The 23,065-nt window shown below is 47.9% G+C and overlaps 2 protein-coding genes across 2 annotated transcripts; one reads left to right on the forward strand and one right to left on the reverse strand.

Moving 5' to 3' along the window:
• Positions 1-773: 773 nt before the first annotated feature.
• On the reverse strand, positions 774-6,590 carry LOC118222488 (uncharacterized protein C11orf95 homolog). The gene is made up of 5 exons (XM_035408121.1): positions 4,598-6,590; positions 3,408-3,959; positions 2,536-2,886; positions 1,668-2,144; positions 774-1,537 (listed from the first exon to the last, which is right to left on the reverse strand). The coding sequence occupies exons 1-5, from the start codon at positions 4,731-4,733 to the stop codon at positions 774-776; spliced, it is 2,280 nt and encodes a 759-aa protein (XP_035264012.1). The 5' UTR covers positions 4,734-6,590.
• A 40-nt stretch (positions 6,591-6,630) lies between these two features.
• Positions 6,631-21,854, forward strand: si:dkey-28a3.2. The gene is made up of 8 exons (XM_035410666.1): positions 6,631-6,756; positions 9,973-13,292; positions 13,678-14,508; positions 16,289-16,347; positions 17,004-17,059; positions 17,287-17,655; positions 18,194-18,314; positions 18,904-21,854. The coding sequence occupies exons 2-7, from the start codon at positions 10,203-10,205 to the stop codon at positions 18,304-18,306; spliced, it is 4,518 nt and encodes a 1,505-aa protein (XP_035266557.1). The 5' UTR covers positions 6,631-6,756; positions 9,973-10,202; the 3' UTR covers positions 18,307-18,314; positions 18,904-21,854.
• Positions 21,855-23,065: the final 1,211 nt, after the last annotated feature.

Below are 23,065 nucleotides of genomic sequence, written 5' to 3' on the forward strand. Positions count from 1 at the left end.
CATTACTTCCTCCCGTTCACACCATGGTGAAGGTGACAGCATTAGCGAGAGGAGAGAAAGCATTCAGGAACCCCGTAAACAAACAGAGCTGTCAGGTGACGTCGCTGACTTGTATGAGCCAATCAAAAGACTTTGGTCTCCATAGGAAACCTCTAACGGATGTGATCCAGCGAGTCATGAAGCCTTACTTTCCCATCGCTAGGCTACGATGGTTTGGTCAGAAAGTGGTGCAAAAAATCATTTGAGTCCTCGAACACAATGTATGTATAAAAGTGCTTACAATTTAACTTTATTATGGGAAGACAGCCAACAAGATCAACCAGAGCAGCATGGATCTGATTACATCCACAACACCCCTGGGCTGCTGTTGGTTGATGTCAGCTTTTTTTTAAATGTAGAAAGCAGTCGTATAAAATTTATTATTATAATTTTTCTTCGAAAGACACAAAGTACTGAGCACACCGTGCAAGTGGCAGGTGTGTCTCCTCTGCACTGCAGTGCACTGTGGGAAGGCTGATCTCCGTGGTTGTCGTAGGTGAGCCGAGGGCGGCCTTAGAACGTTTCCCTCGAGCGAATCAGGTGTACCAGGGAGTCTCCTGCTCCAGAGAGGGAGACGGACTGAAGCTGAATAAAAGGACAGCGTGTTTCTGGGGCTGTGGCTGTGACACAGCATCTTTCCCCAAACCTTCTTCATCGTCCCGGTGAATCCATTCCAACACGGCACAAACCGACGGCTGCAACCCCCCCCCCCCGCCCCCCCCGCCGCCGCCACGTCACGGCACGTCCAGGCCCTCCCCTTCCCACCACGCGTTTTTGGCGCTCTTGACGTGATCCGGGCGGAGGGAGGGCTCCAGAACTCCGCCCCCCGACGGCTCCGGCGGCGGCTCTGGCGGGTGCGGCGGCGGCGGCCGCGCGGCCTCCCGGTCCCAGGCGTCCGCCAGCGCCCGGCGCTCCAGGCGGCTGAGGCCCGCGCTTTTGGAGCCGGACGGTAGGGGGTGCCGGGGGGTGGGGGGCGGCGTCCCCGCCCCCCAGGTGGGAAAGAGGCCGGCGGGGGCGGCGGCGGCGGCGTCGTCCGGGTGGCCGGCGTGCCCGCGGTCGGCGGCGGTGGCGAAGCAGCCGTCGGAGTGGACGAAGCGCAGCGCCGTCTGGTTGTAGATGAGCACCACCAGCTGCCGCTCGGCGGCGCCGTAGGCCAGCGAGTCCGGGTGCACCTGCCGGATGTGCCGCTTGATGGTGCTGACCTTGAGCGTGGCCAGCGCGCTGCCGCACACCATGCAGACCAGGCCGTGCCGCCGGCAGTCGTAGTCCATCAGGTACTCCATGCGCCAGCGCGCCTGGTAGTTCCGCCGCTGGTCCTTGCCCGGGTAGTGCCCGTGCCTCCCCGCCGTCGCCCCCTCCCTGGGCGCCACTCCCCCCCCGCCTCCGCCCCCCTCCTCCGTCCCGTCGCCGGCGTTTCGCTCGGCCGTTCCGCGGGGGGGCCCGGTTCTCCCCCCCCGCGCCGCCACGGCCAGGGTGGCGGGTGCATTCGGGGCGGCTTCTGCCAAGAACAGAGAGGGGGGGAGGGAGAGAGGGAGACGAAAGGGCGAGAGAGTGAGAAGGCTGTCAGAAACCATTTTCCAGGCTTTTTTTTTTGTTTGTCTTTTTTGTTAATGTTTGTCCGGTTTTACCTTCTTGCATTTGCAAGACTTCGCCCCCAGGTGGCGGCGGCGGTGGCAGGTGTGGCAGGTGCGGCGGGGGCGTGGCTTCACGGTCCCAGGCGTCCGCCAGCTCTTGGCGCTCCTGGCGGCTGAGGCCGGCGGCCTCCGGGTGGCGCTCCAGCGTGTGCTGGCGGAAGCTGCTGACCCTGCCCACGGGCAGGGGCTCGGAGCACACAACGCAGCACAAGCCCCGCCCCCCCGGCCCACGCGCCACCAGGTACTCCAGGCGCCAGCGCTGCGGGAGGGGGGCGCGGGGGCTCCTGCCCCGGGAGGGGCCGTGCGGACGGGGCCCCCGGTTCTGGGCCCCGGTACCCCGCCCAGGGCCCCTGCCCTTCACAGTCCCAGGGTTCTGCGGTTCCGCCGTGTGGAACCCGTCCGTCCGGGTTCCCCCGTCCTCGGCCCAGGGCTCAGATTTCACGGGGGTACTGCTCCTCAGGGGGTCGTACTCTGACGGCACCGTGTGCGTTTGGGGGAGGAGGGGGCACAGCATAAGAAAATGGTAGGAATCCTTAATCCAGTTGAATTACAGCATCTGTTCCTACGGCAACAACAGCTCAAGCAAATCGCTAAGCCCACAATAAAATCTTCCTTCCCGTACATTAATTCACTCTCTCGCTCACTCACTCATTCACAGACGCTCATACACACGCACACACATGCACAGATACAAGCACGCGCCACACACACACGTGCGCACACAGAACAAACATGGGCTTTCAGCCCAAGACTCCACTACCCTGCCTGTCTTCTCTCTTCTTTTTCCCCCTCCTCCTCCTCCTCCTCCTCCCTCCCCCACCTCCTCCTCCTCCTCCTCTCTCCTCCTCCTCCTCTTCCTCACCTTGTCTCTGGGCCCAGGTCTGCAGGATGCAGTGCTTCTCCTCGGCGCTGTACACCAGGGAGTTTGGGTGGACGTCCAGCACGTGCCTCTTGATGTGGTCCAGGTGCAGGGAGGGCAGCTGGCTGCCGCACACCATGCAGAGGAGCCGGCCGCGCCCGGCCTCGTACTCCATCAGGAACTCCTGCCGGAACCAGGCGTGCAGCGAGTCGTTCAGGTACCGCTCCAGCGTGCGCGCCGAGCCGCCCGGGGAGGTGCAGGGGGAGGCGCAGGGGGAGGCCGCCGCCGCCCCGCCGCCGCCGCCGCCGACCAATGAGGGCTGCCGCTTCGGGGTGGCGGGGACGGCCGGTTTGGCTGTGAAACGGTTGGGTGGGACACCAAATGTAATCACCAAATCAGCCCGTCTCTGACATAAGAGACACAGTGCATGTAGAGAGGTGAGCTCTGGACATGACGCTCAAATGCATTAGACGATGATGGAGACCGTAACAGGCTTATATTACTGGCAGCCAAAGCTTATCCTGTATTACAAACAACAAGACCAGGTCAAGACCTAGTATATGGCCGGACCTAACACACTTCATCCGGCCGACCAATGGTGTAACTTCATAACTCGGCCGAGCAATGGTGTAACTTCATCACTCACTCACTCAGTCACTCAGTCACAGACATTCGCGTTTATAGGGCTGGCCCCGCTGTTGTGCTTGCTTGTGTGCGTGTGTCTGCGTGTGTGATGGGAGCGGTGGACGTCATTTAAAGGGCCCTCCCACCCTCCACCCAAATCCTTTACATCAGGCCTGTGCAAACACTGATAAAATTTTTTTTTTTTTTTAAACCCCCAGTTCCACATAAAAAAGGGAAAAGCCGGTACGCACCAGTGGAGCGCCGCGCACAGTGCAGCACCTGGTACTGGCCCGGGCCGGCCCCGCCCCCGGCCCCGCCCCCGGCCGCGCAGGACGGCCGCCAGCGCTCGCCCTCCGGGCCCAGGTGGCTCTCCCAGCCCGAGCGGATCACGTCCTTGTCGGCGGCGCTCCACAGCAGCGAGTCCGGGTGCTTCTGGCGGATGTGGCGCTTGATGGTGCTGAGCTTGAGCGTGGCCAGCGCGCTGCCGCACACCATGCACACCATGCCGTGCCGGCGCGGGTCGAAGTCCATCAGGTACTCGCTGCGCCAGTACTCGTGGTAGTACCGGCGGTGGTCGCGGCCGGGGATGCGGCTCAGGCCCGGCCGCGAGGCCCGCTCCGAGCGCGCCCCCGCCCCCGCCGCCGCCTGCTCGCCCGGCTCCGCCGGCTTGGCCGCCGGCGACAGCAGGAAGGGGAAGTCGGCACCCTCGGTGACCCGCCAGTAACTGGTGCCCGGGGAGCAGAGGGGCGCGGCGGGGTCCTCGCCGTCGTCCGTCCCGTGGCTGTTCGTCCCGCCGTCTTCCCCTTGGGGTGCAGAAAAACACAGCTCAGCACTGATTTCACGGTCCACGTAGACTCCACCTAATCTTTTTTTGTTTTGTGCACAGTGCAACAATGGCTAAACTTACTTTTTCAAGCAATTCAATTCAGTTTTATTTTTTAGAGACACTATCACAAATATGTAAATAAATAAATAAATAACATTTTGAATCCTTTTTAATACTCATTAAATGCCACTTACAGGCCATTTGAGATCATTCGCTACATATAGGAATATGCTTTAACTATGAATATATGGAAGGTATATGTTACAGCCTACTTATGCGACGTCTGCTTAAATAGTGTTCCGTCACACACTAATACAACATATCTGCAGTTCGAATATTAACGTGTTTGAATCGATTCGACCATAATGATCCACTTCCGCAAAACGCGGCCCCCGTTATCATTCGTTCGTTAGTACACCCCTTAACCGCTGGGTGGCCACGGTGTATAACAGCTGGCAGCGAGCAGCACGCAATTTTGCCTTTGTTTTAGCGAAGACAATGTGCCATGCTGCCTGATAGTGTTGTCTGTCACTCGCGTAAAAACAGAGAGGAAGAGTAACAGGCGCGCGAGAGGCTACGGAAAACCAACGGTTAAAAAAATACAACAGTCTTTACCTGCTGAATGGAGTCCGGAGTCGCTATGCCTTTGGGTTTCTTCCTCTTCTACGCTTATTATTAATGAGAGAGAATCTATCTGTTCTGGGCATGGGTGCACCTCGGATCCGCATTCCATCGGCTCGTCTTCTTCCATTATTCTATAGCGCGTCAGGTTTTGACAGTGGCTTTAATTCCGAAGGCTGCATGCGCCAGGGAACGAGGCATTAAAGACCATTCGGCGAACCCCTTTCAGAAATATATCGGAAACACGCACGCACCCACAACTGAGTGCCGTGCTGTCTCCATTCTGTTACCCCCCTCCAGTTGAACGCACAGCGCAGGAGCCAAGTTAACTTTTTTTTTTTTACATATCGACACTAGGCTATATTATTTCGCTTTATCTGCCGCGTAGCAGGCTACAAGTACAAGTATGTGAAGTTAATAGTTTGTTGGTGTGGCCTCCTGGACGGATTTTAGGCTCTGCTTGTCTTCAGGGTGGGGAGCCGAGCTTGGGGCCCCTGGGGCTCCTTAAGGGGCTCCTGGGTAAATTTAAAGAGACAGTACCGCCCCTCACTCAGCCATTTGGAGGATCTGCTGTGTGTACCCCTGGAGCGAGAATAACGAAAACTGCCAAACATTCGCACTTACTGTAACTGTTATGTATTGTCATTAAAAGTGAATGCATTTTGAAGTCATAAGCCAGTAATTCTTAATATCACCCCCTCCCCCCCGGTAAAATCAAAGATTGGCCCTTGGAATACCAACATGTAGCCTACATTCACCCAGTTCTGAACCTATGCAAACTATTAAAATAACATTTAGCATGCTAAATTCTACATGGCAACATTCTTATTTATCGGTTTAGTCTGATTTTGTCTGATACTGATTTAGCCTTATCTTGGTCTGAAGTATACTGGACGCAAATAAACGACTGTAGGGTATAGGCTACTTGAGGACGTATATTAGTGTGTATTCCTGCACATAATTAGACTTTTGAAGCTTATTGATTCGATACCATGAAAACCGGGAGTGGGAAGCACGTCTTTTTGGAAAATGCTAATAAGATTTGCTGAGAATACTGAAAATGCTCTTAAAATGCACATGACGATGATTGGAGAAATAACGCAAATAAGCAACCATAAACAATACAATAAACAAAAAGGAGCTGAACTATCGATGTCTGTAGGCCTACCCATAATTCTCAATCAGCGTCTTCGCTGCTTCATCAATGTTGTTTAATTCCATTAATACCGAATTGTCCGTGCCATCCTATGTCAGAGCAGGTCAATTGATGCAGAACTATATGCTTATTTGTTTGCATATTGATAGACGAGTAAAAAGTACAGTGTGCTTTTGCAGTCACTGCCTTAGTAAGATCCACGACACAGCATGTTTATAAGCACGACGGCACAGCACGGAAATAATACATTATTTTAGTGTTTTATTTATATCCTCGTCGCTGTGCCCATCAATATTTTTTATTTCTTGCTCAAAAGGTGTATTATTGTAGGCTACCTTTGCATTTAATTTTGCATTTGTTGATTGTAGAGCTATTTCCCGTTTTAGTAGCTAATGTGTCTAAGATTGCCGTTTGTGGATGTTACATGTAGATGTTAAAGCTAAGTAAGATCATTTACTTAGGGTCTATTGTTGAATTCATGAGGTAGACCTTCTCAGAATTGACAGATAAATTATCAACAACACAGTATGATTATGATGATATTTGAAGAAATGCTGTTGCTGTAAAACCATCGATTCATTTATTTTTATAGAACGGTTTGCAAGGGTTCACTACTACTGCCTAGGAAGACTCCCGTTGGCAATTGGCCTTCGGTTAGCTAATTAATTAAGTGGTGTTTCAGGTACCGATATTTTCACGCTCTCAGAATTAAACTGTCGTGCAGTGGCACCAAATATCTCGCGGTCAGAACCAAAATAACCGAAATCGAACTAAGAAGTCCAAGGTTGAAGCACTGCTGCTTTAAGAAACCCGTGTCTGTCCACGCGTTACGCAGTAAATACACACGCAGCCAGGTCTCACATCCTGGTACTTTTCCCCGTTGTCAAGGCAGCGGCAGAAAGAAAGGCTGGCTCGCGGAAAGTAGCTGCAGTGTCCTGACTGTACATATGTCCAAACGTTTACAAACTGTCCCGGAAAGTTAGATGTAACTACACAGGTAATTCACGTGCATGTTTTTAAAACGCTTCAAACATTATATTTTTACTTGCCGCTTGCTCTTCTCTATGCATTAGGGTCGATAAGAATAAGCAATACACGCAGACAAGCCGTCAGACCGTGTGGACATGGTAGGAAGAGGAGCTTGTCCATTGTAGCTCGACAGAGACAACGCCAATCGAGGCACGAATACCACTGAAATGCACCCCCTTCCGGGTGTTTTTCTTCTCGTTTTACTGCTCTGTTTGGTAAATGATACGAGCGATATATGTTGTTGGGCACAACACGAGATTTAAAAGGCACAAAATAAAGAATTATAAAATGGCTTACGACAATCGTGATAGACTGAGGGACAGGGTTTTAAAGAGACAGTAGGTAATTTTGTGTTTCCTTGTTCTTTGCACACGCTAACATGTCGAGGCTGTGTTTGTAAAGCATGTACTTGTGTTTGAAAGCAAGTATATTTATTTGCATTGGTTAGAATAAAAATGTGAAGATACTTAACTAAGTTTTGTTCCCCACTAGTTTTTGAATTCTCTCTCATCTGATCTGATGATACAAATGCATGCACGAACAGTAGTGTAGTGGAGTAGGCTACTTACCTGGTACACCAACACCATGCAGTTGTTTATTTAAAAATACCCCTTCTGCTACAGTGCATTTGTTGACATTTCCACGTATAACCATCCCCTCTGTGTTGGTATTCAGTACCATTTTGGTAGAATAAAATAAAATAAAAAATCAGAACAGTTGCACATTAAATTACTAGCCTGCCATTCTGATTGTACATGTACTTTGCACTTTTCCCCCTAAAAATGTGGAATTGAAATAGGCTAGGAGAAAATTGTGTGCCTTCCATCCATTAGTTTCCTAATCTGAGCAATTTCATAATTGTACGCCAGTCTTCAGCTACAAGATTGCTGCACTCCTGGTAGTTTGCATGCTGGCATGCCCACCTACGGTTACCTGTCATTATCGACACACCAAACCTTGCGTGTCTTTTCGTTATCTAAAAGCCTTTATTGGTCTCTGTGTACAGATGCCACTGTATAGTATTAAGGAAGATAAATCTAGTTTAAAAACTCCCAGACGGCATTACACTGAGCATTCCAGTGCTGAACAAAATGTTTGTTTAGTTCTAGTGACTGACAAGTTGTATTTATTTTTACTACAGGAGATTTTACGTAGATATATGTGCTATGTAATAGGTTGCATTTGCTTTTGTCCAACAAAGATGAGGCCTGTGTAATACATTGATTTGTGTTTATTTTAAATAATGAGCTCATTTCTGATCCCAATGATCCTGATTCTTTATATGACTAATTGAATAGACAATATGGAGGCATAGCTTGATCTTTATCGCAAATTTATTTAAATTAATTCCGCTTATGGGTTTTTTTTTTTAACAAAACAACACTGCTTTGAATTAATGTGCAGTTGCTTTGTAGTTCTGTTGACATCTCTTACTGTAAGATACACAGGAGGTGTACCCTGGAGATGTACACAACATCGCATTATAATGTAATTGACTGTGTTTCATTTGTCACTGCGATGTTAGTGTGAGTTAGTGTTAGTTCCAAGTGGCCAAGACCAGACTTTGTTTTTGATGCTCACTTCCTGGTCGTGTTGAGAGACATTGCTCACTTGCACCAGTGTGGTTGGCTCCAGTATAGGTGTTTCGGTCACCCGTTTTAGTGCAAGTCAATGGTAATGATACGGTCATAATACAATGATACAAGTCAATCTTTTTTTTTTCCCCACCAGAAAATGTAGTCGCGATATGTGTTTTTTGTACATCTAATATCTCCCCATGTGCTGATTTGTTAAGTTATTGTGCTATTTTGACAATATTGTTATATTTTGTGGGTGAATCAGAGACAGCGTTCTTCACTGCTGGATCACTGCATCTCACACGCTTAGTGGATGTTCCGCACTCGGCCGGACTTCATGCCAAATTAAGGGTCCCCCCTTCTTCTTTAAGTAAAAAATATACAATCACAACTCTAATTTGTAATATAAAATTAAAATATCTTATTTACATTAGTACCATTTATATACTATTAATATTTTCCATCACTGGAAAATAGTCTTCTGAAACTTTAAGCCAATTTACACTGAATATGCATGGCTTCTACATTCATTGAGTCATCTAAAATAACATTTCTCAGGTCTCAGTTCTGTTCTTCTTGCTATATTTCCAAGCCAGTCACATTTTTAAAAAGATGAACATTTCTGACAGGTAATTTCACACCCAGATACTCAACAGATTTGCTACGGAACTTGGAAACGAAATTCTGGGGGGTGCTTTCACAACAGCGGGGGAAGAAGAGCTGATGTATGTATATCTGTGTATATGTGGCACTTTCACTGACAGGAACAAGGATTAAAGTTCAAAGTCTAAAAGGAGAAAATTAGATAAACACTTCAGCTGGGACGATCACTGTTTTTGTTTGTTTGTATGTTCTGTAAAGGCTTCCTGCATTGATGAGAAGAAGATTATATATATATATATATATATATATATATATATATATATATTCATATTATGGCAGATATTAGTCTTTCTTTTTTTGCGTTCTTTCTTTACTCATCCCAGTTTCAAATACTGCACTGCAACATTCATTACAGGCTCCATTGTCAATTCAGGAGAGCGCAGCCAAGCATGTGCTATCCTCTGAAAAACATGTGATATCAGCCTCCACTTCTTTTCTTATCGCACCTCAGTAAGCAAGTCAGGTTTGCTCAGACATTGGGTTGGAGCAGGGCCTTCATGTGCAGCTCAACCGACAAACTTGTGACTGAAACCCTTCCGCTCCTTAGGTGATGCTATAGCCAATTACTCATCACTGTGTCAGCAGGACCAGACAGTGGGGCCTGTCCATGCCATCATATTGCTCTTTCAAAGTTTAGGATGAAAAAAATGTAGGACCCATGCTAATCTGAGGCTCCAGCTTCAAATATAGGCTAATATTGAATGTTTACATAATTTAGTACAAATGTGTACTAGGTTCTAAGTATACACTTTTAAGAGTGACCATTTTGACCTATAGAAAATGTGCTAAGTCACAGAGTAATGAAACTAAATTAAAATGGAAATCCTTCTAAAAATGAGAACTACTTTCGGATTCCCTTCTTGGAATATTGAGATCCCAGAAATGTATAAATAAATTATTGTTTCATATTGCTTATTGTTGCATATCGTTTCTTCTGTTTCTAGGGCTTTCTATTTCATATCAACTTTGGAAAACTTAAAGGTTAGTGACAATGCACAACAAGAGCACAGTGTGAGAGCTGAAGAAGAGAAATGGCCCAGGATGTCATCGTACAAAGGTACTCCAAGATGGTCATAATTCCTTGTCTAGAAACTCATCAGGCAAGACAGAAGGAGAGGAGGATGGGTGACGAGTTGATCGTCGCCATTTGCTGAAGTCCAGGAGCAATACCCGAATGGACAGCATGCAGAACTCAAGTGGTTCGCGGGGTCAACGTTACCGCCCGGCATCGGAGTTTGATGAAGCCACACTTGCCCGTAAGAGGGAGTACTGGAGGATTAAGAAACGGGAGCAGAGGGCCAAGCTGTCAGTTCTCAAGAAGGAGAGGCTAAAAGTAGCGAACACTGCGGTCTGCAGATCCAGAGTTTCTGCTGGACAGTTAACAGGGGGCAAGAATGGGCATATGGCACCAGCCCTTGGGGTGCCTAGCCCTAATTTGCTAAAAAATGATGGGACTTACGAAGCGGGTCTATATCATAAACTCACTCGTGAGTTTGAGAAAATTCCTAAACAAGTTGAAACAGAGCAGAATGCTGGCCCCACTGTGAGTCAGATTTGTGTTTCACAAGAAGGACAGCAAGCCTCTGCAAACCAAAAGGACAGGTGGTTACAGAAGATAAAACTCAACAACGTCTTGCCCACAGCATCTGCAGACTCCAGGGACAACCTAAAGGGTGCTGGCAGGAATGCAGTTGGGTGCTTGTCTATAGGTGCTGTAAGTGGCAAATTTTCTCCTACTAAGTTGAATGGGGCACCGTTGGACAGCTCCTCACAAGTGCCTGCTATCAGAATAAAAGTGCAACAAACTGGTTCACTCAACTGTGATGAGCAGAATGAGAAGCCACTGCTCAATGGTAGTTCCTCCACAACTTTGCCTCAACACAATCATGCACCCCAGACGGGAAGTAACCTTCAGGATTTTCCTTCAGGAATGAAGGTGCCTGTACAGAACCCTGGAACAGGAAGTGGTCATGCAAATGTGCCAGAAGTACCCAAGTGTACCCAAATGGGTATTCTCGAAAGCACGATCAAAAAAGAGGTAGATGATTTGTTACCAGACATAGACACTCTGATGACAACTAACTCCAACAACCAAGCAGTTTTTCCAAAAGCTGAAGAATTGAACAAGAAGGAAGTTGGGGACAGTGTCACGGCTGCAGTTGAACCTGTAGCTCCTCAGCAGATTTCAAAAGCTCCCGTCTGCCGTCAGAGGCTTCCGGATGGTATGGAACGCTGGGGTGCTGTCAGATCCAGAACGCAGAGACAGAGATTTCTTGCAAGTCAAAGGATGATCAATCAGAGGAGTGTAAGGAGGGCCTTCTCACCAGCCACAGCCTTAAGCACCAGAAATGCCCAGAGGAGCAACGCGGAGGAGACCGATGAGGACAGGATGGCTAGAAAGCGGGAATATTGGCGCATCAAGAAGCGTGAGCAGAGGGCGAAGCTCTCCGTCGAGGTGAAGGCGAAGATGAAGGAGAGGGATTCCTTGTTGCGTCGAGTAAAAAGATATCAGTGCATTCTCGAGGACATGCGCAGGGCAAGAGCGGGTTGCAACAAGGCGCAGCACCCACCAGGAAGTGGAAACGTACTTCCCAGTGATAATGAGACCATTGGTGGTTTTATAAAAGAGGATGGCACCATGACGACTAACATTCCACAATCTTCAGCCGACTATAGGTTATCAGAGCGGGAAACGCTGCGTGAAAGTCACACATTTCCTAAAAACCAGCTCCCAGTCTCAAACTATGGTAGTGGCAATGGAGCCTTGAGAAAGCAAGTGCAGATAACTGCTCCACCTCCGTTGAAGTGTGCCACACAAATGAAAAGCACTTGCTATCCTGCTGCTGTGTCGTCCCTAAACCCTCCACGCTTAGTGTCAAACAGAGTCAGACCTGCATCTCACACCATTCCAAAAAACCTCCAGAATACTCGTGCAACTGTGCCCCAAACCAACAACTCTCTCAGGCGACTGCATAATGTCCAAAGCACCTATCCAGGACTCACTTTACTCAAGCAAAGGCAAGTTGTAGGAAAACATCCAGCCACTCCTGAGCCAGGCGGATTGGCACTCAGGCGAGCACCTGCAGGTTCAGCCTTTCCAACAACGGCACCCGGCCTAGTGCCAGAACTAACGGAAGAAGAGAGGATGGCCAAGAAGCGAGAGTACTGGAGGATAAAGAAGCGGGAGCAGAGGGCAAAGCGCTCTGCCCGTGCGAGACAAGCTTTATTTCAGTCCAAGTACAGCTCGGCGATGCAGAGGCAGCAAAGCCAAAGGGTCCTCTCGGCTCGTCGCACTGCAAGTCTCAACTCCCTCAGGGGCATTTCTGCTAACTGTCCCCCGAACAGCACACTGCTGTCGAAGCCTGTCGTGCCAACGTCTATCCAGGACAAACAAGCAAACATAAAACAAGAGGAGGAACCTGATCCCACAGAAGATGAGTGTCCTACTCTGGATCCCCCTTTGTGTCCAGAGATTAAACCCCCCCTTTCCCCTCCCACAGAGCAGCAGGTGGAGCAGGATCCATCGACGGTTATGGACAGCCAGGCTACCACGCTCCTGGCTGTGGCTTCTATGAAGAAGCTGTTGGAGGAATCGCTGAGCTCTGTTGCAGACAGCAATGATCTGCCACCCTGTAAACGTGAGCAGGTTAGTTCTGAAGAAGAGGCGGCTCAGGTGGAGGTGAAGCCAAGCCTTCCGTGCCTCTTGCAAGGAAGTGTAAGATCTCTCACCCCAGAAAGGCATCATAGTGCCCTGGGAGCTACCTCTCAGACCACTGAGCTCCATCCCAGCCAAGTACAGTTTCCATCCTGTCTGAAGCCCTCTGAAGCACCTTCTGCTCCTGGGAGTGGCTTCCACACAGCCCCGGGCCCATCTAGCCAATCACAGGCCCCATCTAGCCAGTCACCAGCATCCAGTCAGACAGGGTCTCCCTCCTCAAATCTAAAACATTCCCGTACACCTCTGAGCAGACCGTCACCCACTCATGCCCCCTCTTGCAGTCACGCAACCTCTTCCAGCCAACCCTTCCACCTTCGTAGAGCCTCGAGACTGCGTGCAAAGAGAATAGGCCACCACTGCTGCTCCCCGGAGCCTCTCAAAAAAGCAGTAAATTCCCCCTCTCAGCCAAACGAGGATGTTCTTCGGAAGAAGCGGGAGTACTGGAGGGTCGCGAAGAGGGAGCAGAGAGCTAAGAAAGCAGCACAGGAGAGGGAGTTGAGGAAGCTGGCGGAGCAGGGTAAACAACAGATCCCGAGGCCCTCTCAGGTAATACTGTTCTTCTGGAAGTCTGATCACTAATAGAGTTGTATTAAGCTGTCATTTGTTGCTTCGAGCACTGTAAAATTCCAGATAGAGAAATACAGAAGTTTGAAGAAAATCAGAAGAACATATATTGTATATTCTGTGTCAGAATTTTCCATAAAGTCCATATTTTTTATGTTATTAACTTAACTAGTTAACAGCTATTAATGATATTAATTAATGTTAGCAATTTATTTCCCAACCTTTGTGGTGTATTGTCTCAAATTTAGTTCAAATGATGTCAACTGTATCATTAAGACTTTGCAGGGCTTTGACAAGATGTGTGATTAAAACTGGAGAAACTCTGCTGCTTTGTAAAATATAATTTTCTTTGGGCTTTTTTTTAAAGGGTGCACCAATCAGTGCGGTGAAAACGCACCGACCCGAGCTGAAGAACGAGGGCCACAACCTTCCTCCAACACTCCATTCGACAAATTCTACCCCCCTTGTGCTGTCCTCTGCTAGTGGGACCCTTACGTGCCTGAAGGCTGCCACCACCCTCCCAATACTTAAGGTGTTTACCCCCGTGCAGTCCACCCCACTCCTTTGCTCCAATGCCTTCGAGAGCAAAGCGCCCGCAAAAGACCCCCCTTCCAATTCCAAGTCATCCTGTCTGTCGGGGGCGAACAGCCGCACATCTCTCAATCGCAGTACCCTGCCGTGCCCAGCAGATGGCAACAGCAGGGTCACGGTCCAGTCTGGCGGCGGGGGTAGCACAGGACAACTGCTGTTGGTGGGAAGTCAGCAGAACAGAGCCCCAGGCTCCAGTGCTGAGTCGCCCCAGGTCAAACGGTGGCAGCTGCAGGTGCAAGAGAGTGCGGGCACTCCTTCCGGTCAGCCGGCTTTGATAAAAAAGCTCCCCGGCCTAGCACTCCAGGTTGGAGGGACATCCTCACTGGGTGGTAGGGCGATGAACACTCGTGCTCCCCCGTCCTGTAATGTCCCACCGCGTGTCGGACAGGAGGACTCCCGGAAACCCCCCGACCCCGCCAAGCCGACGAAAACGGTGGAGCAGCTGGATGAAGACCTCCGGAGGAAAAGGGAGTACTGGAGAGTGAAGAAGAAGGAGCAGAGGGCCAGGAAGGCGGCTCGGGAGAGGGATATGAAGAGGCAGGGGACCTCCGGTGGCTGGAGGACCATCCTCCCAGCCAAGGACGTTCCCCAGAGCCTGGACTCGCAGGTACCTTCAGCGATGGGAGACTGTTGGGAGGCCACTGCAAATAGCTGTCCTGTCTTATGCATGAATTGCGTTTATTATGGTTTTCTGGTGTTTTATGGCTTGTTATGGATGTTATCTGTTTGCAGGATATGTGTTTTGGTGGTTGGTTAAGCATAGTTAAATTGCTTTGGTGCTTCAGTGGTGCTGCATATACACTCACTGGCCTGGAAACATTGTTAACCAAGTCTGGGCCTGTTGCTTGTGTAACTCAAGAGAACACATTTATGTACTCTTATATCCTGTAACTCTGGATAAGAGTGTCTGCTAAACTAATAAAATATAATAACTAGGGGCCATCTGGGTAGTGTAGAGGTAAAAGCGCTCGCCTACCACCGCAGAGACCCGGGTTCAATCTCCGGTAGGGTACTTCCGGCTTGGTCAGGCGTTCCTACGAACGCAGTTTGCAGAGTCAAGGATGGGCACGCGTGTTTTCGGTTTAAATAAACACGCTTGCCCGGCCACGAACCAGCCCCGATGAAGCATGCGGTGTACGGTGTAACGTAAGGGGCGAGGGTCAAGCAATCAGAAGCAGCAGGTCGTTTACCCACTCAATCAGCGCAAAGTAGGTGTTTCTCACTACGGTTGAATGACGAGCAGCGCTCCAGCCTGTATATGAGCTCTTATTGTGCATGCTTAATGGGATGTAGAGTACTGGTTGAATGAGGCTAACGCTGTTATGGCAGGCTGGTATTTGAAACGAGGGTGTTGAGTTTCCAAATGCCCTTGAGAATCTGGACTAGCATTTTGGGATTTTTAAGAACATTCTTGGTTTTTCGATTCTAGAGCGGTGGTTCTCAAGCTAGAGCGGTCCTGGGCCACCCCCTTCCATGCTGGTTTTCCTTCCAACCACAACTGCAATCCCAGAATTTTAACAAGCTGTCAATCATTATTTTAAAATATATATTTTAAAAATGAATTATTGTGAAAACTTTAGATTTTCTGTCAGGGGTTTGTTAGTAATAATAGAAAAATACACATTACAATATTGCATCCCTGAGCATAGATTTGAGGTGAAAGAAAAGAAATCGTTATTCTTTTACTGCAGCTGAGTAAATTATATTCACAGCAACCAGTCAGGACCTTGTAAACACAGTGAATCGCTCTACAGCTCTACCTTTCTGTGTGTATGTGGCGTTCGCCCAACATCAGATAACAGCGCTGTGCCGTGAATGACGGCTGAAGTAAGCACTCCTGACATGGAGAGCACCACTGCACATTGATTTTAAAGTCACCGCAAGCGCTAAGAGCAAATTGGACACCCGGTAGCCATTTTCCAGTTTTGGTGATACTGCAGCCGGGGGGGGAGGAAGTAGCTTTTATTTTGCACCCCTCAGTTCAGTGGAAAACAGCCTTAATACCAGCGAAGAGTCATTCTCATTTTCATCATATTTTCTGTTTATTTGATCAGCATATTGGCGATTTCTGTTGCACAAATTTAACCTTAATTTAATTTCCTAAAAAGTAGCCTGGCCTAGAGCATCCAATTATGTATTTTATGAAAACACGGGTTATATGTTATAGTTATATATAGTTATAGTTATGAAATTATAGTTATATAGTCGTTGGATTGTGGGTAGGAGCAGGACTTAGACAGTCCCAATGGGACCTCTGCTTGCAGTCGGTTCACAGCTAGTTTATAATTGACATGTGCCATCATGCTCGGCTGCCAAAGGGGTATGTTTATGCTGAGTGTGCGATGTTATCTCATTCGCCTAATGACCTGTCTCCCGTCCAATCAAAGGGACGAGTCTCCGATCCATGGCCTAACAGTGCAGCGAAGGACTCCCAGTTACCACCCAGGTAAAGCTGTGTGTGTGTGTGTGTGTGTATGGTACCTGTATACATATAGAATACCTATGTACAAAAATGTAAATAAGGTAGGTTGTAGTATATAGGTTTGCTGGACTGTAGTACTTGTGTTTGTACCCTGTAGTATATATTACATTAATTATATTTATAATTATACTATTATTTATTTGTTATGATTTTGTAGTATTTATTTAGGAGAGGTATGGATGGATGCCAGACTTGAACCTAAAAAGTTGTCTGGTCTCTGTTTAGTCTGACGGAAGTGCAGTTAGACAAGAATGGACTGAACATAAACATGACAATTTCCAGACTGACTGCCCTCCTGAGGAACAGTCTGGCGAGCGGTGTGTTGAACCAAACAGCCCTTGCAGGGAGAAAACCCTGTTTTCACATTCAGCAGAGGCTGACAGTTGACATATTACTATATTCTGAAAACAGGAGGAAGTGCAGCATCGCCGCGATTCAAAACAAGTGTCCGTGCAAATTGTTGTAAAAAAAAAAAAAAAAAAAAAAGGACAGTCTCATTTGCCTGTTTCCCTCCGCTGCTTCCTGAACTTTGGAGTTCGGGTTTCCAGGGAAACGTAACGTAAGGAGGGGTTTGCAGTCCGGTCCGTTAACGCTGTTCGTTTTGGTGTCCTCTCCTACAGCACCTCCTCTGAGTACAGCGACCGGCCTCAGCTGAGCCTGACGGGAGCTGGGAAAGGTACCATTGCCCCTGGCACACGTCAGCTTACACACACACGTTATGAGCGCGCGCATGTGCGTGTATGTTAGCGCGGAGGAGCGGTCCCGTATCACACGCATGCACATTTCCACAGACACTCCCGACAAGTGCCTGCCTGTCTGTAGAAGGTGCACCCTTTCGGTTTAGGATTTCTCATCCGGGCTTAGTGGAAACCACCTCTCTCCGTCACGCTCTCCTTTCTCCAGATGAGCCGGACACGGGCATGCGAGCTGTCGAGGAGGAGGAGGAGGAGGAGGAGGAGGAGGAGGAGGAGGGAGAAGAGGGAGAGGAGGAAGGCCAGGAGGACACGCCCTGTTCGGAGGCCTCGTGGAGGACCCGCTTCCTCATGGACTTCGACCCGCTGAACCAGCTGCTGGTGTGCATGGTGTGCGGGGAGCTGCAGCACTCGCACAGCCTGGAGGGGGTCAGGGGTCACATCGAGGAGGCGCACCCGGACACCCTCTCCCTGGACCCCCGCGAGCGTCACCGCATCCTGGAGGCCTGGGACGAGCAGGTGTTCCTGCGGGAGCGATTCTTCAGCAACCAGCTGCAGCAGCACAGCGCGGTTCTCTCAGGTAATGTACACACACACACGCACACGCACGCGCATACACAGATGCATACACGCGCACGCACGCAAGCACATACACACGCGCATGCACACACACATACGCGCACACACACAAGCACACTCGCACACACGCACACCCACGTGCATGCACACGCACGCACACAAGCACACACACACGCGCATGCACACGCACACGCACGTGCATACACGCACACGCGCACGCACAGAAGCACACACACACGCGCATGCACACACACATACGCGCACACACACAAGCACACACGCACACACATGTACATGCACGTGCACACGTACACACGTGCACACGAGCACACACACACACACACGAGCACACACACACGCACGCACTCACGCGCACACAATACCGCGCGCACACTAGATACCAAACACACGCTTCACCATACACCACACACGTGCATACACACATAAGCGTTTGACCCGGTTACATACCGTACCTCTGAAACTGAAAGAGATGAACGGGGCTGGTGTTCCACTGTGTTTTTGGGATTTTGTCATTTCAGGAGAGACTCAGGAGTGCCCGGCGGAGGTGGAGGTCATGGTGGACCTGGAGGAATCCCCCGCTCAAAAAAACCAGAGTAAAGCGTCTAAAACCAAGGGCCCAAAGAAGGTGTGAACTCCCAGGTGAGGAGAGAGGCGATGTCGCCATGGCAGCTCGATACACCACCTGACATTTTCCGAAACTTTATTTATTTACATTATTATAATTTTATTTGTACGGCTCCTGCAGTGGAGTGCTCACAAATGGTTCACGAAATACAACTACAGGAGGGATTGAACTGAGATATTTAAATATGGACGACATATTGTAATGAAAAAGCAATAGAAAAGCATCATAAAAAAAATTGAAGGTAATTATAAGTAAAGGGTTTTAAAAGAGTCTCATGGAACTACAGAGTTAAAGCCCATTATATGAGTTCATTTTTTGTCAAAGGTTTCTAAAAGTGATTGCTGGCATGGCTGTTCTAATATCTAGCGGAAGATTGTTCCGGTGTCTGGGAGCTTTCACAATACTCTGCTTGGCATTGAACCCGCAACTGTCCTTTTAGCCTTACTCATTTCTGTGTGAGTGGAAAGTCTTTGCTGAATCCCAGTTAGCAGTTTTGTTGCACTTTTGGTTCTTGAGCAGTGATAGCTGCATAATTGTCGTAGTCTTAACATTGAAACTATGCACGTGTGTGCCTAACTGAAATTTCCTATTTCTGTTCACCAGATCCTGATATTTCGACAGAATCACAGACTTTAAAGCCCTGATGGGAACAGAGAAGCAAAAAGCACAGGCCTGCCTGGGGAGGTTGGATGTGGCCCCATTCTTGGTTGCAAAGAGGTTGCCTGCTTAATTTTTTAAAAAGTTTTCTTATTTATTTTTCAGAGAAGAACTTTTGCTGCCGCTTTGTTGAGAAGATCAAGTGAATCATTGGCAATACGAAACCAAAATCTTTTCACGTTTGTAACCTCATCAGCACTGACATATGGACGCAGTCTGTGCAGAAGTTGTTTTTTGTAAAAATGAAGCAAACCTGGATCTTCTCATGTTTTTTTGCCAGCTTCTGCACCAGAACAATTTTGTTTGCTCCCCAATCTCCCGGGCTCGGTTTTTAATTTCTGCGCGAACGCTTTCCTTCCGGGTCAAAGTTGCACTGCATGCTTGGAATGGACGTGCTCGTTAACCGGTCTTTTGAACTCAGCAGCGCACAGTTATCTCGTTAATGCTAACGAGGAGCCGAGCCGAAAGGACGTGAGCACCTCCCCTAAACGTTAACGAAGAGCGCAACGTTTAGAACACCTCTCCCAAACGGTTAATACGGTTTCAGTTCAGCTTCTCAGGAAGAAATGAGTAAGCGTTCCAAAATTTAAACCCAGAGAGTGTGATTGGATGGCCGCTACTGGCGTGTGTTTTACGGTCATCACGCACATTCAGCTCAGCGGTAGGACCTGGTTTTTCCAAATGCCCTCATTTCTCCCAATTCTTTGGAGCTGTGTATATCTCTATACCGTTCGTTTTTTTTTTAAGTTATTTTTACTGTACTGCACTGTAATGTTACTGTACGTTTTCAATCCATTGAGTCGACCCTAGGTTGAACGGGGAACACACTGGATTCCGTACACCCTTTCGAGATGAGGAGCGGCTTGAGTACGGCGCCTAGCGTCTCTCTCGCTCGCTAGCGTCCCCCGGGAGTCGTGTCGTTGTGTGAGGACTGCGCGGGGTGCCTAGTCGTTTCAGGCGAAACTCCGTCTGACTTCAATTCATCGCGGGTCAGTCCGAACCCAGCCGTAATCTCGCTCAATGGACGAGCGTGTAAAGATACCGTGCTCCTGTTGGTGTACCCTACCCAGTTAGTAGCTGCTGGAGATTGTGACTGCCATGATTATCACTATCAGTGTTGTTCTTTTCTGTACCTGATTTTGTTTCTGCGCATTGTGGACCCATTACATTACATTACATTACAGGCATTTGGCAGACGCTCTTATCCAGAGCGACGTACAACAAAGTGTATAACCATAACCAGGAACAAGTACCCCCATTAAACCCCATTAAACGCAGCCCTATCTGTCCGACCAATTGTGTGGTCTTGAGAAATAGAGATGGAGAAATGAACTGTTTTCTGAAACGGACGGGACGGTCTAAGCCCTGTTGATGTCCGTGTTCCTGAGAAAGCTAGCAGGTCGACTGGCACCGGTGTTCGTGTGATGCATAGCTTTTCTGTCTTCCACCAAATTGTCTGTGGAGTTCAGCGGGACCCCCAGTATGTGGGCTAATTTTAGGCCTGCAGTTTTTGTCTTTTCAGTCTTTTTTCCCTGAAGGAATCCTCCTTTTTTTCCCCAAGGGGGGGAATTCAGGGTACTGCAGGCAAGCAGAAATTTCAGTCCTCTGCATTTCAGTCTCAGCTGAGGGGAAATGAAATGCACCTCCATGTAGACCTCACCTCACACCAACAAAGGGCTCACCAAATGCAGAAAGCCATTTTTTATTTTTATTTTTTTTTTCAATTTTGCAACTGAACTGCAGTCCATAGCATTGTATCCAAGCGACAAAGTTGACATTTTTGGCTGAAAGCTCTCAGTGGTACAAGAACAGGAATGTTTTTTAAAATATATATGTTTACACATTCAAATGTCAGATATGATATGAACTGAGAGGGGAGCCTAATTAGGAGTCGCTGGAACGTGGCCGCTCAGTGTTGCACGAACCTTCATGACTGCAGAAGGTCATCCTCTTCGGGGTTCTTCAGGCACAAAGGACAACCTAAATATGAAATTGTGCTGAACCAGCAACAATGAATCCTCAGAAAGTTTTGCCATTTCAGAAAATAATGTTTTTTTTTATACTGTTGAATACTTTATATATGTATGTATGCACTGTATATTTAATATAAAATGTTTAAATTATGTTTCTGGAGGGAGGGACAGGTCAGTACTTTATGGCCTATGAATCATTTTGTTTGATTACTGCTAAGTTTCAAATCATGAAATTGCACAAATGTGATTTTTAGTTTATTGGTCAGATTATTTTGCAGTTTTGTTTTTCAGAACACATAACTTTGAAGTAACCTTATGGGTTATAAATGTAATATATATGTTTTTATGTGCTTATAATATAGATTGTAAGCACGGTAATGTGTATACTGGCTTGTTTTCTTATTATTATGTGACATTTTTTGCCAATTTCAGAATGACGCAAAAATATTGTGCATATGCATCATTGATTAAATGTTCAATTTCTTATGATTTTAAAGATCTGTGAAACAAAAGTTGGATCATCTGCAAAAAAATGGTGGATAGTTCTGTACACGCTGTTGACATTGATTTACCTTGATTTCCTATGATGTAAATCTCCTGTAATTATCCGATGATCACAAATCCTGGAGGCTAACTTGCGTCAGACCACAGTGCTTTGGAGTCCAGCCTGTTGTCCTCAGACTAAAACGCAGAAAGCATCTTGAACTGAATGTACTGTAATAATACCTGACAGCCATAACAAACTGTAAATATATGGGACACCCAGAGCTCGAACAGGCCACGTTGTTTCAGTTTGTACTTATTTCAATGCCATTGCCGAGAATCTACTTCTCCTCTTTAAGTTGGTGTCCGTGTGCATATTTACGTAGGGAATGTTCAAACACTTTTTTTCATAACCAATAAAGCCTTTTTTGTACCTTTTAACTGTGGTCCTGTGGTCTGTTTGGCTGTCATTGGGGGGGGGCAAGGGTGAAAAGGGCAGAATGTCTCTACGCAGAATGAGGGGGAAAAAAATATTCCGCAGGGCTTTTCCCCTCAAACACAAATGTTTTGTCTCATATAGCAATATAGGCTGCACTTCACAGGGGGCTGATGGAGAGAGTCGCTGAGGTTTGAAAGTGGCATTGCACTGACTGAACCATGGATACTGCTCTTCTGACTTGTGGCACATCTGCATGGGCATGAGAAGAAGCACACAGCGTAACCCATCCGGATCAGCTAAACATCTGCACGGACATGAGAAGAAGCACACAGCATAACCCATCCAGATCAGCTAAAGATCTGCATGGACATGAGAAGAAGCACACAGCATAACCCATCCAGATCAGCTAAATATCTGCATGGACATGAGGACGAACGCAGAGCACAGCCCATCCAGATCAGCTGAAGATCCGCCTGGGTTCAGGAGTCACACACAGTACCCCTCATCCGGATCGTCTACAGATCTGCATTGCCCGAATACACGCTCGGGGCATGAGCCATCCGAATCGTCTAAAAATGAGAGGAACGGATGAAGCTTCGTCGTTGGGTGACATGTCATGACTTTGAATGTGCTTCAACAGAAACATAAAGAGATGAAGAAATTAAGGATTAACATATCCATTTTTTTCTTTCGCCCTTTAAGACGGACGTTGATGGAAACGTCCTAACAGTTGTTTCCTGTAGGGGGCAGACTTGAGGCAGGCTCGAATTAATCTGTGCAGTTCCCAAATGGCTTTAAAAATAAATGCTGAAGCACAAAGACCGTGCTGGCTGTGCACTTTACCTGCACAAACAGTCTTTGCAGTCTTTCCCCCTTCATCAACTTTACAAGTCCAGGCAAAGCTTGTTCTTTTTTTTCTTTTTCTTTTTTTCTGTTTTGTTTTCTTTTCCATAACTCGGGGGGCCCCTCGTCGCCCTTGAGCACAAGGTGGTTTAAAAAAAAAAAAAAAAACTTGCTGAAGTACAGTTTCAGATAGTGTTTCAATGTCATTTCACTGTCCTTCATTCACTGTCTGGTTTAGTTTACTGGTGCAGAAAGATCAAGAAGCAGTCACTCAGTCCTGAGAAAGCTTTCCCCCATTCCACCTTGCTGCTGGCCTGCTATTGATGTATGGAGACCTGGTGTTAGGACATAAAATGGCTGCCAACCACTC

The sequence above is a fragment of the Anguilla anguilla genome, chromosome 3, assembly GCF_013347855.1.
Source record: "Anguilla anguilla isolate fAngAng1 chromosome 3, fAngAng1.pri, whole genome shotgun sequence".
Taxonomy (NCBI): domain Eukaryota; kingdom Metazoa; phylum Chordata; class Actinopteri; order Anguilliformes; family Anguillidae; genus Anguilla; species Anguilla anguilla.

What these genes read in the sequence shown, in the direction of transcription:
- LOC118222488 (XM_035408121.1), bottom strand. Translation starts at nt 4,733, where the DNA reads ATGGAAGAAGACGAGCCGATGGAATGCGGATCCGAGGTGCACCCATGC. An exon ending in CTCCGGACTCCATTCAGCAG is followed by an intron (nt 3,960 to 4,597) that starts GTAAAGACTGTT and finishes CTGCACCCCAAG; the next exon opens with GGGAAGACGGCGGGACGAAC. An exon ending in GACCTGGGCCCAGAGACAAG is followed by an intron (nt 2,145 to 2,535) that starts GTGAGGAAGAGG and finishes CGGTGCCGTCAG; the next exon opens with AGTACGACCCCCTGAGGAGC.
- si:dkey-28a3.2 (XM_035410666.1), top strand. Translation starts at nt 10,203, where the DNA reads ATGGACAGCATGCAGAACTCAAGTGGTTCGCGGGGTCAACGTTACCGC. An exon ending in GACTCCCAGTTACCACCCAG is followed by an intron (nt 16,348 to 17,003) that starts GTAAAGCTGTGT and finishes CCTCTCCTACAG; the next exon opens with CACCTCCTCTGAGTACAGCG. An exon ending in GCACAGCGCGGTTCTCTCAG is followed by an intron (nt 17,656 to 18,193) that starts GTAATGTACACA and finishes TTGTCATTTCAG; the next exon opens with GAGAGACTCAGGAGTGCCCG.